Raw genomic sequence first — 14,740 nt, forward strand, 5'->3', positions numbered from 1 at the left:
GAACAGTAAAAACTGAGGCCAGGTATGTTTGTGGACTGTGCCTGGTTAACTGTACATCTCTCTCCCCATTAGTCTCCCGTAGCCTCTTCAGGGACTATCCCTGCACCTGGCCGTGTTAGCTCATTGACCACAGTGCTTTTTGAATGAGTGAATCTGAGGGTGGCCTCAGAATCTGAGAGAGGCTGGAAGCCAGGTCATCCAAGTGAGCATGTGCCGTAAATTCCTTAGATGATCCGTGTCAACTGGGATTGGCCCAAGTGCTAAGTAGTTGCTGGTAAATGAGCTAATGTTTGCCTGCTTCCTCTACAGTGAGGGTGGTGGCTTTTGGCTTTCTTCTTAGCTCACTGTCTTCAAGAGGGCTCCATTGTCACTGTTCCAGGAGAGGTTCTTTGTTAGACCTCTGGAGGACCTGCCCACGGGAGAGGGGAAGGGACCTGCTCTGGTACAGGGGAGAGCAAGCCTGAGAGTTTTCTTATAAAAATTAGATAAGACACTATGGATATCTCAGCTTCTTCCACTGTGAAGCAGCCCGCTGGTTGCTGTTAAATGTGCATGCAGCGTTGTCACCTCCTCCAGCACTTCCCAAGGAAGACTTGTGACCTCCAGAGTGACAGTGTTGCATCACACAGCCCTCAAGAGAAGCAGAGTTTTCTGTACCGGTAACATGTAGTAATTTAAGAGTTACCCTACAGGTCTTGTAAGACATCCTGGTAAATTCTCTTGATAATCTTTCTGATGTAACTGAAATTGCTTTGTCTCACCCTGTGGAAGAAACAGTGAGACACAAACCACGGTGTGGGCAGAAAGGTCTCATGCATATGATACAGAAGTCCAAAAGTGAGGGTAGAAGAGTGGTACTGTTTTGTCCCAGGGAGAAGAGCTACAGACAGGGCTTTAATACCTTTTGTTGGCATAATACAAAAGGACATAGTGAGAAAAATACAATTAAGCATGAAAACATGGGAGCTGGGTGGAAAAGGACCAGTCACTTTCCCAGTTCTATGTAGAGCAGTTAACTTCCTTGCATAAGGATTGTGGAGTGATGCCTCATGGAAATTAAGATATAATCAGTTTTCTTATAAAAATTAGGTAAGGCCATGCTAAAACCTTAAGTTGTTTCAGAAGGCTATTAAATGAGAAAGAAAAGTATCTCCTCCATACAAATTGTTCATCGCAGGACATTCCTGGGTGTCGGTGTGCTGAATACATGCCAGTCACCTTCAGGAACACTCTTCAAAGTGTTTTGCAGCTTTGTTCACATATTTTCCATATTAAGACAAGTAGATTTCATTTTTTTTCTTCTCGCTCTCTCTCTTTCTCTCTCTTTTTTTTCCTTTCTTTTTTTTCTAGTACTGGGGGTTAGACATGTCAGCAAGTGCTCTGCCACTGAGATACATCCCCAGACCTTTTCCCTTTTATTTTATTTTTTTTAATTTTTTTAGTTATACCTGTACACAATATCTTTTCTTTGTTTATTTTTATGCGGTACTGAGGATCGAACCCAGTGCCTCACATGTGCGAGGCGAGTGCTCTGCCACTGAACCACAACCCCCAGCCCTTCCTTTTATTTTTTTTTAAATCATTCTTTTGAGGCAGGGTCTTGCATAGTTGCCCAGTCTGGCCTTGAACTTGCAATCATCCTGCCTTGGCCTCCTGAGTAGGTGGGATTACAGGTGTACATCACTAGATCTTTATCCTTAAAAGAGGTCAGAATAACTTTTAAGAAAGAGAACACAGAGATGTAGCCTCTGGGTGTCTCACAGAAATAACCAGAGAAATAAAGAGGAAATGAAATCATAGCTAAGTCAAGAGCTAAATATGAAAGGCAGTCAGGTACTTTAGAGAAATATAGGGCTTTAGAGACTCATTAGAAAAACCCCTTCCTAGAAATAAAAACTTCTACATAGCCATTCTAGGGCGCTGTGATACTAATTACACATTTATTTATGATTTTAAAGTTTATGCCTGTCTCTGCTATTATGCCATCAGCTCCATGAAAGCAGGGCCATGTCTCTGTTTGCTCACTATATTCCCAGTTCCTGGCCTCATAACTGGCACGACCTTCAGTACGTGGGGCATGGAGAGGTGAACAAATGAAAGGAAACGCAGGCTGCCCTGCGAGTTTTGGGTGCAGCTGTATTTTTTTAAATTTCCCAGATGAAGAAACTGAGGATGGGATGCCTTAGCTAAGGTTATCCTTGCGTAGTGGCAAGGCTGCCAGCGAATCTGGGGTTCCTATTTTAATTAGAAAACTAAGTCAAGGAAAAGAAACCTGAGACTCTAATTAGTGAAGTTTCTAAAGCTCCTGGAATAAAACTGGAAATGCCAGCAGCAGCTCTGAATAGCTCTGTTGCTTTTATGAGAAATGGTAAAGATGGAGCGAAAGAGTAATTACAAAAGCAGTTTATTAATTTTTGCCCAGGTACCCAGGAGACAATGGGCTTTTCACAAGATGTGGCTTTTTCGAGATGATGAGATTTGATGCTGGAGTTAAACATGAGAAACATGGGAAATTTTTTTTTCTAATACTCCCTGTTCTTGGTTGGAGAAGGACAGAGGCAGAAGGAAAAGGAAATTTCTGACAAGTGGAAGCAAAGTACTACTGCAAAGGAGAGCTGTCCCAGGGTGTTGCTGCATTTGGCTTTATTGAAGTTATTCATGAGGCGTATGAAAAGCAAACATCTCAGCGCTTCAAGAAGGACTGTGCCTGATTAGTTGGACTCTGTATATCATAAAAAATAGAATGGCTTAATTTAAAAAGAAGTTTATTTTTCTCTTATTTAATAAAAGTCTAAAGGTGAGCAACTCAGGACTGACCTGGTAGCTTTGGTGTCATCAGAACCCCCTTATTGTTCACTCTGTACCCTAACAGTTTCCCTCTTTAATCTCACATTCCAAGATGGCTGCTGGAGCTCAAGCCATCACACCTACATTGCAAAAGGAAGGCTGGGGTAGTGGGTGTGGGGGTTGGGAGGGGTAATGCAAATAACCTAAAAAGATACCCTGTCAACTCTCTTTATGCAGCCTACCTGGAAGTCTCACAGAACAATTCTGCTTACAGCTCAGCCTACTTGGGAGCAAGCATGATAGTTTACTTTAGTTGACTGTATCCAGCTTAAAGCCAGGATTATCTAAAAAGGAAGGAGAGATGTTGGGATGAGATTCTTTTTTTCCTACTTGGAATCTTCATTTGTCTTTAGAATGTGATACGATTTTTGAATCAATAGAAAGTGTTAGTCATTTGGTATTGATCACTAGTGAAACAAATTTGAAAAAAGAATAGGGCTGAGAAAACTAAGATATACTGATGAATATTCACAAATGGTTATTAGCAGAAATTTAGCAATCCTAAAGATAAATACATAGCCTTTTGAGTTTAATATTAACAACAAAACAAATAGCAAAGCTGGTTGTTAGAGGCGCAGTGTGAAACCATCTACTCAGCTACTACGTTTCAGGTTCATGCGTAGTTTGCAGGTAAATTAGTGGAAATTCAGGCTCTTAGAGTGCTGGGGGATCCAGGACTTGTTGGCAGGACTGGTGTTGTAACTGAGAACCTCTGCTTTCTGCAAGGAGAACTCAGGCTATGTGCCAACCAGTGAACTTCTATTGTCCCGTTGATGGAATCACACCTCATTTTAGATGTTAAAAAAAAAAAGTGAGACTCAGTTTAAATAGCCCAAACCATTCCTTGCTTGGTGTACTTTTAGATGCAGAATACTAGATCTGATATACCATGAATCTGAGCCTGTGTAGGCAATTTGCAAGCTGTTTCAATGAGCTTTGTCCTGGGGACAGCAAGTACAAGGGCAAGAAGGGCATGAAAGAAGACAATGCAACCAGGGCCCTGGCTTTTAGAAGTTCCCCTAGTAAAAGGTCCTTTAAGATGCCAGCTACTCTATTCAAAGGACCCTTCTCTTACTAAGAATTTCAGATCCCACTCTTCTCTTGCCCAACTCTAACAGACTACAACAGGGAAACAGAGAGAGGCGAAACTCACACCAGCCATTAAGTTTTCCGATAAAAGGTTTTTCAGGAGAAATACTGAAACCACTAGATAAACTAAATTTGGACCATTAGTGATTTTTTTCTTTTAAATCGATAGCTCTTAAAATTGTTGAGCTATAAATGTAGTTATGTTGCAAAGTCAGTCTTTGGATTCTGTGTAATTCGGACACGATGGTGGATAAGCCACGAACTCTTTTGGGCCACCTGATGCCATTAAATAAATAACTGTTTCAGGGCTTCCATGACTGGAATTGTGTCTGAGTTACAGTTGATGGAGCATTAAGTTGGGTTCCTAAATGCTTGCTTCCACCCTGGAGGAAACATGTACCTGTATCATGTGTTATAACCTACTTCTTAGGGGAGTGTTATCACAAAACATATAAACAAGACTGATTTGGACCTAGGAACTCTCTTGTTGGCATTGGTGTTTGAGTCCGGGACCTTTGTTTGAATTGGCAAACCACATCAAGTGACATGTGTATTGGGTATGTTGAGACCTGTAGTGTTTAGCTGAAGTTGTAGATTTACTTACAAAGAGGAAAACCACACCTACGGCTGGACTGATCGTATTCAGGAACAGACTTGTTTCTTCTGCTGTTCATTTTGGGCTAAATAAACAATGGAGTTGCACAGTCCTTGAGTGGACAGTGAGGAGGAATGTTTTCTCCTCTACGAAATGGTTTCAGGCCACCAGAATTTAAATTATACCTTGGCTCTGGTGTGTTATCTACTTAGGCCCTAATCTCTTTATGAAGCATTTTGTTAAAGAACTGCCAAGGGCTAATTAACAAATTTTTCTTATGACTTTTCGATTTGTTCTTTTCTTATACACAATAGGTGCTATCATAGTAGCTACAAGGGAGCAGAAATAAGATTCAGAATCCAAGAAAAGATTGCAAGAACACTGCATGTGTGCATGTTTTCTTTTGATCTAATTTAGAACTTGAAAACACTTTTCAAATCTAGCAATAACGTGTATCTGTGTGTGTGCATTTTAATATATACTTTTAAAAGAGAGACATTCTGAAAATGGAAAATGGCGTGTATCACGCATTCACAAACTTGGGCTGCAGCCAGCCAAGGAAACTTGGGAACGATGCCCACTCTTCTTGATTTCCATTTCCTTCCAACACTGTCTAAGACTTTGTTCTTGGGTATCAGATGGGTGAGTCCCCACACATACCCCAGATTAGGAATTGAAGGGACATTGGAAATCCTGCGTCTTAAATTACCCATACTGTTCTGTACATGCTTTTGTGCTGTTGCCTCAACTCTCTGTGGCAGGTATGATAAATTGGCTCAATAAAACTCTGCAAATTCCTTCTTCTCTTTCTTTACCCTTAAAGTAGGAAAGCAAAAATACTGAATTTCCCAGCCTCTTTTGCAGCCAGCATTGTGCATGGTCTATAATTCTGGCCAAAGAGATGTTAAGCGGAAACTTCTGGAGAGGACTTCTCTTCCCCCTCTCTACCTTTCCTTTCTTCCTCCTTTAGAGCATGGATATATTAATGGGGGACAGGAGGGGCTGTAACTTATCTTGAGACCATGTGGACAAAGCTAAATGCTAAGGGAGACTAGAAAGGAATAGAGAAAACAACCCAGTGAAATGATGTCGCAGCTGGGCAGCCACTTCAGTCCTCGGTTTCCAACATCCAAACTTCTTATTACATGAAAAAACTAATTGCTTTACCGGTTTAGCCAGAGGTACTGTTTGCGGCTCTGACTATACTGTTGCTATAATTGAACAGTCTTAAGCAACATCCATGCCCTTTGTGTGTGTGCATGTGGCTGTGTGTGTACATACATGTGGCACTGCAGGTTGAAGTATTATCCATCTAGGAGACCCAATAAATAGAGTATTTCATCTTATTCTTGTTATGACAGTATTATATTTACATAAGACTTGTCTCCCTGTCCCATCCTGTTTTAAATAAGAGCCAAAGTTGAAGTGCAATTCAGGATTACTGCTGCCACTCTAACATTATTTCAGTGAGTTTTATGTGCCATGTATCTTGCTAAGTGCTCTAAGTGTTAAGATGAATAGGACAAGATACCCGCCTTGGGTTTCTTATGGATAGTTAGAGACCATATGGAAACACATATTGTTGGTCTAGTGTGGTAAGTGCTTCAGTAAAAGTCTGTGTTCTTTATGAGAACACAGTGAAAGGACATGAATCAGTGACTTTTTCTATATAACAAACTGCCCCAAAACTAAAGGCTTAAAACACTCACTATGTATTTACCTCCTGATTCTGCAGGTCATCTGTTCAGCTGGTGTCATCTGGGCAGTGTGGGCTCTCTCCTTCTGAGATGGCAGAGGTTTGGCTGGACTAGGATGGCCTGGGTACTTCAGTAGGCTTCCCTGGACTTATTGATGTGGCACCTAGGCAGGGTTCCAAGACAGAAGCCCAGGTTTGTAACTGGCTCATTGCTACTTCCATTCCCTTCTGTTGTCCAGAGAAGTCACTGAACAGCCCAGATTGAAGGGGTGGGGAAACAGACCTTACCTTTCATGCCAAGAGCCAAGGGACATGAATACAGAAAGGAATAAGAAATTTTGGCTATTTTTGTAATCTACCACAGGACTCGAGAGAACATGAGGCAGGTACAGCAACAATTTTCTTGAAAGGATTTCGTCTCACATTTTAAAAACTCTTGGCAATAATAGCATGTTCTTTGAATAAAAGGTGATAGCATCAGTCATCAGTTTTGAATCATTTTTCGATATTGTCAGTTTCTTCTCCTTTCTTATTTGTTTCTCATTTCTTAACATTAGTTTTAAAGTAATCCATAAGAAAATATTGCTTTGAGAAAAGAAAAGTAGTGTGTCAAAAAGTGCAGGATTGAAATAATATTTGGACTTTTCTTTAATTCAGCATTTCTCATGGACCATTACAGGGGATTCTATTCCCTCAAGATAAGTGAATGCTAGTCCATAATAGGGAGGGAGGAGGCTTGGGAAAACTGGAGGAACTTTGATTGGGCAAATGGGAGGAGGGAAGGGAGGGTGCATGGAGGCAGGAAAGATGGTGGATGAGAAATGGACATCATTACCCTAGGTACATGTATGACTGCACACATGGTGTGACGCTACATAGTGTGCAGCCAGAGAAATGAAAAGTGGTGCTGCAATTGTGTACAATGAATCAAAATGCATTCTGCTGTCATAGATACCTAATTAAAATTAATTAATTAATTAAGAAAAGATGCATCATAGTCAAAGGTTTCCAGGAGCAATCAGTTTGGGAATCCTTATGAACAATACTACTCGGAGTTTTACAATGCAGAGCAAGAGTTAAAGCTGTGGAAAGTCCTGGCACTAAAGTACTTTTGCTATTTCATTTAGTTCATTGGATTTCATTGGTGACAAGGTCAAAAATTATTGGTCTGATTTTTACATGGCTAGTTGGTTAGCCCCATAACTATTAACATTCCCACAATGACTAGCCATCGCCTTCACATTTCCACACTGAATGTAATGCTTGGTTTAATAGAAGGAAAGACTTTGTTCTTTTCTAAATATTTTAAAAATGTCCCTTGGAAAAAAGTATATTAGTTTCTTGTACTATCTTATTTAATATCCAAAGAATCCTACCAGGCAATTGATGTTACTGACCCTGTTTTACATATGGGAGGCAAGTTTTTGAGGTTTAGTAACTTATTCAATTCCACAGGAGTGGAACCAAGGTTTGGCAACGTGACCCCAGAAGTCCGTGTCCTTAACCATAGTGCTCTACTGCGCAGTGCAAAATGCAGTGGGCAACGTATGTTTCATGTTCTAAATGAAACCCTTAAAAGTTTTGTACAATGGAACAATGTCCCCACTCAGCTTGCTGCTCCTGTTTCCAGTAATTGATTGCTGGTGCCTCAGGTTAGAAGATGTTTTACATAGAAAATAAAAATACCTGTTGTTTCCAGTAATGCCTTGTCCTCTAACATAGGTGACCCAAATATCTCCCAAATATGAAGAATTATATTGTTATTTTTTAGATCATTCACCTTCCAGGAACTCATTACGCTTGATAAAGAAAGATAGCCTTTATCAGACTTTTAAGAGTGCTAAAAGATACTATCATCTACTTTGAATTTATGAGATCTACCTCTCGAAGAAAGTCTTGGTGGGAAACATGTTTTATGCTTTTATCAATAAAAGTTTCTGTCTTAAAGGAAGAAATTAATAAATCGGACCTTTAGTATTTGATTTAAATCACATTTACCTGCCATGAATTTATACTTCCACCCGGCAAATCATGTCAAGAATTTTTCCTGTGGTTGATGGGGCAGGAGACTACACAGAACAAATATGAGTGGAGATATTTTTAATTTTAGGTTGTCGAGGTCTTTACAGACAGAAGTGATAAGCCTTTATGCAAAGCAATAATCATTCATCGAAAGACCACCTTGCAAGGTCATGAACACCTTTCTCTACCTGTTCTTTTTGGCTCTCTTTTTAAAGACATCTTACCAGGATTTTACCCCCACCCATACAATAAAAAGGACTTTATGTATCAGCCAAGTTTGAAGGAAATACGCATGTAACTAATTTAGAAATGAGAATGTGGATGTTACTTATTTGAACCATATTCAGCTATTATAAAATGATTAGATAAAATACACTTGGTGTAATTATATGTTACTACAGATTGTAGGGTTAACCAAATAACAAACTTAGTTACAATGATGAATTTAAAGTAACAGTAATCTGTAATTAATAAAAAACATAGCAGCATTACCACCTGTTACCAACTCAAGACAACAGAGATAACAAAAGCAACCTTTCTGAAAATTATTATACTTCTCCTTCCTCTCCATTCAGGGTAGCAACATTGCAACGTTGCTAGGCAATATGTGAAGCTAGAGCTCTTGGAGCAGTTTGGGGTCCACTAGTGATTTGCAGACAGTGCTGGCAGAATCACTAATTTGGAACAACTTTGTAAAGATTATAGCTATATTTAATTATGGAAAGTGATGTTTGCCATCATTCTTCAGGAACACCGATTATTTTTCACTATGAATGGCAAGTTAAACAGTACATTCTTCTTTCATTGTTCTGAAAGCCCATTAGTTGTCAGATTTAGTGGGTATTGAGAATCATCTGAAATATTTAAAAATGCAACTTCTTGGCCCCAGAGATTGAGGGTGTTACCCAGGACTGCAGTTTGGTAAGGTCCAAAAGTACCCCTAACGCAGTTGGTCCATAAGCCTTTACTCAAAGCTTCACAATACAGTAGGGCAAGAGTTGGGCCCCCTTTATCTCCCATTCCATAATATATAATCACACTGTAGAGATCATTAGGACGGCTACCCACTCTTGGAAAATTTTATTTCTAAAGACTTCCTATACAGCTACATAGCTTTCATTATCAAGTAAAAAAGTAAATGAAGATCTGTCATTATATATCAATAAGGTATGCAGTGATGTTACTTAAAACATAAGTGCACAGGCTGGGGATGTAGCTCAGTTGTAGAGTGCTTGTCTAGCATACGTAAGGCCCTGGGTTCCATCCCCAGAACCACAAAAGAATATGCACCATCAGAACGCTACGGGATCATTGTGGTTGTAGGCAGGATTTACTGGTGGGTACAGAAAAGTGATGGACAAAACTTTGAGGAGCCTCAGGATATTTGCACAGTCTCAAAGTATCTCCTGCAAGATATCAAAGGAAAAATTGTAACTTTGCTATGGAAAAACGCTGTGGACACCACCATAATCAAGTGATTAAGGTCAACATCAGTAAAAAGATCTGTGACATCATGGAGCCCCTGAAGGGCACATTCCTTCTGTGGTATTCTTCCCTAGCATGCTTGAACTCGGCCGAACCATAAGGAAACCTCAGACAAGTCTAAATTGCAAAACATTCTACAAAATAACCAGACCCATATTCTTCAGAAGTGACAAGATAAGAAAAGACTGAGAACTGCCACAGGTTAGAGGAGACTGAGGAGCCAAGACAACTTCATGCTAACCAGGATCCAGGATTAGATCCCAGAATAGAAGAGGAGCACTAATAGAAAACTCCAGAGTCTGAGGTTTAGTGCATACCAGATACTACAACTACTAGTTCAAGTATGTTTCATTGTTATCACTCTAGGTCATTGTAGTATGACTGAGATGTTGGCATGAGGGAAAGCTGAATGATACGTAGGGACCCGCTACTATTTTTTTGCCCCTTTTCTGTAAGTCTAAAATTATTTCACAATGAAAAGCTGGAAAAAAATACATTTGTTTCTTAATGTGCACCCAGTGGCTTAGTTTTCAAGAACATATAAAATCTCTGTACTGCCAACGTCTTCAGCATCTATCTTCTTCCAGCTTTTTATATCGTAGTCTAGTTAATCATTTGCTGCTGTTATTAGCTCCTTTGTGGCTGGCAGGGGTGGGGTAAGACAAATTATTTATGTATTATAAAATGTTTAAAACCAGTGTAACCACTAGCTGCACCAATACCTCATTTTAGGGATGTTATGATGCTGTAGTGAAACCCACCCTGTGTTTCCTTCATAGCAGTCTGCCCTTCTGGTCCCCTTCTACCACTACCATACAACTTGGAGATAGCCAGTGAAATTTGTCATTAGTATCCTTGTGTTTTATTTTGCACTTTTCTAAACTTGACATAGATTGCATCCTACCATATTTATTCAATTCACCCTGTGTGTGTGTGTATATATACTTATATTATGTATATAAAATATCTGTATACACACACACACACACACACACACACACATATATACACACATACACACATACACATATTTGATTCCTTTTCTCTACAAATTTTCACTGTGCAAATTTATCCATTCTCCCATTGGCAGCTATGTTGGGGTCTTTTCATTTTGAATAGGTGGTGCTTCTAAAGTGTTTTCTGGGGCCAAAGAAGATCTCAGTTCTTTCTGAACTTGAAAAACACCATCTGTAATTTTTAACTTGGCCCCTCTGGCCTTTCATTATGATTGTTTTTCTTTCCTCTCATATAAGATGGAAAAACTTGTTCAGGGTTTAATTTCCCAAAATGGATGTTATTTGGATAATAAGGACCTAATGTTGAATGAATAAGAAATTATTTGAGTGGATCAGACACTGTCTGCCTACGTGTCTTGAGTATGTTTCTGTTTATTCCCTTAGAATTTTATTCATTTGGTGCTGCCTCCTGAGGAATTCTCATTGTGAGGAAGATTTATGCGGCATGGGAAACTGGTCACTGAGGTTGAAAAATGGAGCCTAAATAAAGTCTAAAACTTTAATTTGAGATTATATGCTAAGTTTGCAGGCTATGGGTATACTGGTCTTTTGTGTTTTAACATCCTAGGGGAAATTTTGACACATTCAGTAATAATTACCTGCATTTGGCATAATGGAACAAGAGGAGAGCTCACCTTATTATGGAAACCCTTGCTCTGTGCATCATTCTTGTTAGAAATGTCATATTTACTTTTTGGTCAGTTAGAATCTGTATCCAGAGTGGAATTACCCAAAGTAGTTATTTTCTTGTAAAATTATTTTATTTGGATGTTGATCTTACTCTGCAAAAGCAGTTAACAGTTTTCACAGCTTTCTTGTTTATGTTATTTGATTTCTACAACAGTTTGGATAGAGATAAGCAGGGCTAATATTACCATCCATATTTACAGGTTAAGAACCCTGGAAAGGAAGTGGGGTGGGGGTGGGGGAAAAAGACCTACTCAAGGTCACAGAAAAGAACCAGAAACCAGATCTTTCAACCCCATTCTGTCCAGATGTTATAGTTTCTTAAAATAAGTGAAAGTATTAATCAAGATGTTATTGCTTTGCCAGCATTTTAATAGATAATTCAGTAACATAATGCCCACTTGACAGTTAATCATAGTAATTTGAGAGTTCCTTGTCATTGTTAGTGATAGATTAGTAACTGCCTTTTTTTGCTACCCTCATTGTTAAAAAAAAAAAAAAAGTTCAAAAGAAAGCTTAAATCAAACATTGCAAAAGAACATGTCATGACTGGTGTGTATCTTAAAGGAAAAAAAACCTTATAAGTGAAACAGATAGGAAAATGTGACATAACCTGAAGTTAAAATATCTGAGAAGACAAATGAATTTTTGATAGCTTTAGACCAACAGATGAATTAAAACCTCTCAGCATATAGACTGGTGCAGTTGATCACTCAAATTGCAATTTTTAAAAATGCAGAAGCAGTATACTTCGAATATTGTCTTCATGTCAGAAATGCACCTTTGTGCTTGAAAATGATAAAAAATTACAATCGATCCTTACAACTGTTCTGTTCATCTTTATTGATCAGGTGCAAGAAAGATAAATCGTAACCCAAATAAGATTATAGTAAATGTTAGCATCGTAGGGGACTATAGGTTGATAGAAAGCCATTCATCATCTCAAATGGTGACCTGTCTATGGCTCCAGCCACCCTGCATCTGCTGTCTAATCACATACCTATTGATTTTATCTACATCCTAGAAACCTGGATGTGACTGTCATTGGACAACCCAGATTGTTAAATGCAAAGGGGTCGCTGGTGTGAAGTGGATTTCATTTTCATTTTCTCACCAACCAACAATGATTTATTAAAAAATAATCTACCCCAAGCCATGCATGTGAAACCTGAGTGATTAAGGAATGAAGGCACACAATAGACCACTGTATTGTACTGTGTTCTTTAGCACTGCCGTGTATTTGGCAGGATATTTCATTGAGTCTGAGGGCTGGTGGGGTCATTTAGGCCACCCTCTAAGATTGGTAAGATTGGTTTCAAAGTAGCTAGTCAGCTGCCCTAGGAAAGGCATTGTTTTACCATTGCAATTTGGTTTGTGTTGCTTACATGTTCATATAAGAGGAAACATTTTTTAAATTAATGTTACCTAAGTCTGCCCTCTCATTCCTAATGATGGTTCTGAATGTCGATGCTCTTTTGGTCATATGGAGGTGATTGAAAAAAAATTTATTCATAAAGAATTCACTTTGAGGCCAAAATGTTGTGTAAAAGAAATAATCCTCTAACATCCTAGTTGGAACTCTGATGGAATAATAGGCAAATTTCATCTCAAACGTCCTTTGATCTTGCCATGGTAGATTCCAAATATGACAGATCTAAGTAGTCTTTCAAAAATATGCTAGGAATTTTCTCATGGAGATTAAATAATGACAAATTATAACTATGAAATTTGGTTCTGTAATTGAAATCCATATATCAACCAGTATGTTATTTAAACAAATAGCCTTCCATGCATTTCTAAAAGTATCCATGAAACTTAGTACAAGAAATCCTTCTATACTTCAGCAGCTGAAATAAGGTTTTATGATTTGTTTTTGTTTGGGGAAATTGTAAGTCTTTCACACAATTTGTCCTCCTGGGTAATGAACACTCTATTATCCATCTTTGTCCACAGAGCTCAGAGTTCTACAAAGTCACCACTGAGCAATATCAGAAAGCTGCTGAAGAGGTAGAAGCGAAGTTCAAGTAAGTTTTTAATCCTGTGTGATCATTTACTATTCTTAACAGGATGAAAGAATAATTTCATTGCTGTTTGAACAGAAGATAGTTTGTTAGGTAGCACTCTTGAATACTCAAAAGTGTGTGGGGGTGTGCAAGATGGGTCATGTTATCTGCTGTTCTTGAATTCAGGTACAACTGAAGGCACTTGATGAAAGCTTCTTACACCTCCATCCATTCTGTAAACTAAGGGGAAATCAAAAGCAATGGTGATACAGTTTTCATTGGGAATAATATTTAAGGTAGAACGCCTTAAATTGATGTTAAATTGCTACCTCTATTAATGGAAGCCATTCATTTTTGTGTAGTAAAGTGATAGGCATGTCCAAATTTGGATATACGCCTTTCTCATATTTAAACTATTTTTATTTTTTTACATGTACCTTGAAAGCATTTAAATCATAGATTTTACCTTGCCCTTGATGATGAAGGTGATATTAAATTGCTACCTCTATTAATCCTTGGGATGTCTAAATGAATGTTCTGTAATTGATGGATCAAAGGGTCCATGACCCATAGCCTTATATGTTCTCTTTACTACCAGTTCTCACAGTAGGTAAGAAGACATCATTCAGATTATCCTAAGTGTATAAATGACTCCATTGTATAAACCTGTTAGTAGCTCATGTGCAAATTAGTGAAGCAAAAAAGGTGTTGTGACAGGTTTAGTTGAAAGATTGCATTGGGCTCTGACCTCCTTCCTTGCACATGTTTATAAGTGTCTGATAAAATGATTAAACCCTAAGGTGGAGTTATTAGATTCTGCAACAGTACAATTTCTGTGGTAATGGATATTAGTGTTACTTTAATGTTGATTAAAACTAGATTTGCTTTTAAAAGGTGCTTTGAGGTATATTTAAACAGATAAAAATCTTTAGTCTTCCTTAGTAAATTATCTCTTTTAGCAGTAGTAGGGAGAAGATTGCATCACAAATACCACCCTTAAAGGTTAATGTGAGATCTTAAGAATTTGGATATAGAATTGGGTATAGATTTGATATTAAAAGGTCTCTAGAGGTGGGGGTATAGCTGAGTGGTAGATCACTTGCCCAGCATGAATGAAGCCCTAGATTTAATCCCCAGCACTACTACCAAAAGAAAGAAAGAAAACATATTCAATATAATTTTTAAATTTTGTAATATCTTTTAAACTGTGTGCTATGAGAACCTTTGACTTTTCACCCTATGTATTTCTTCATTATAATAAGATCATAACTATGAAAATAACTAAAATTTGAGGTAAATC

General features: G+C 38.4%; 1 protein-coding gene across 3 annotated transcripts in view; it reads left to right on the forward strand.

The window, feature by feature from the left end:
• Chchd3 (coiled-coil-helix-coiled-coil-helix domain containing 3) overlaps positions 1 to 14,740 on the forward strand; it is a 266,329-nt gene that overhangs the window by 201,677 nt on the left and 49,912 nt on the right. For all 3 annotated transcript variants that reach the window (XM_058582831.1, XM_058582830.1, XM_046455090.2), the window contains one exon: positions 13,391 to 13,461. In XM_058582831.1, the coding sequence (XP_058438814.1) occupies positions 13,391 to 13,461 (71 nt within the window). The remainder of the gene's footprint in view (positions 1 to 13,390; positions 13,462 to 14,740) is intronic.

Source organism: Marmota monax, unplaced genomic scaffold (assembly GCF_021218885.2).
Source record: "Marmota monax isolate L192 unplaced genomic scaffold, Marmota_monax_Labrador192_F-V1.1 WCK01_AAM20220418_F8-fsc00131, whole genome shotgun sequence".
Classification (NCBI taxonomy): Eukaryota; Metazoa; Chordata; class Mammalia; order Rodentia; family Sciuridae; genus Marmota; species Marmota monax.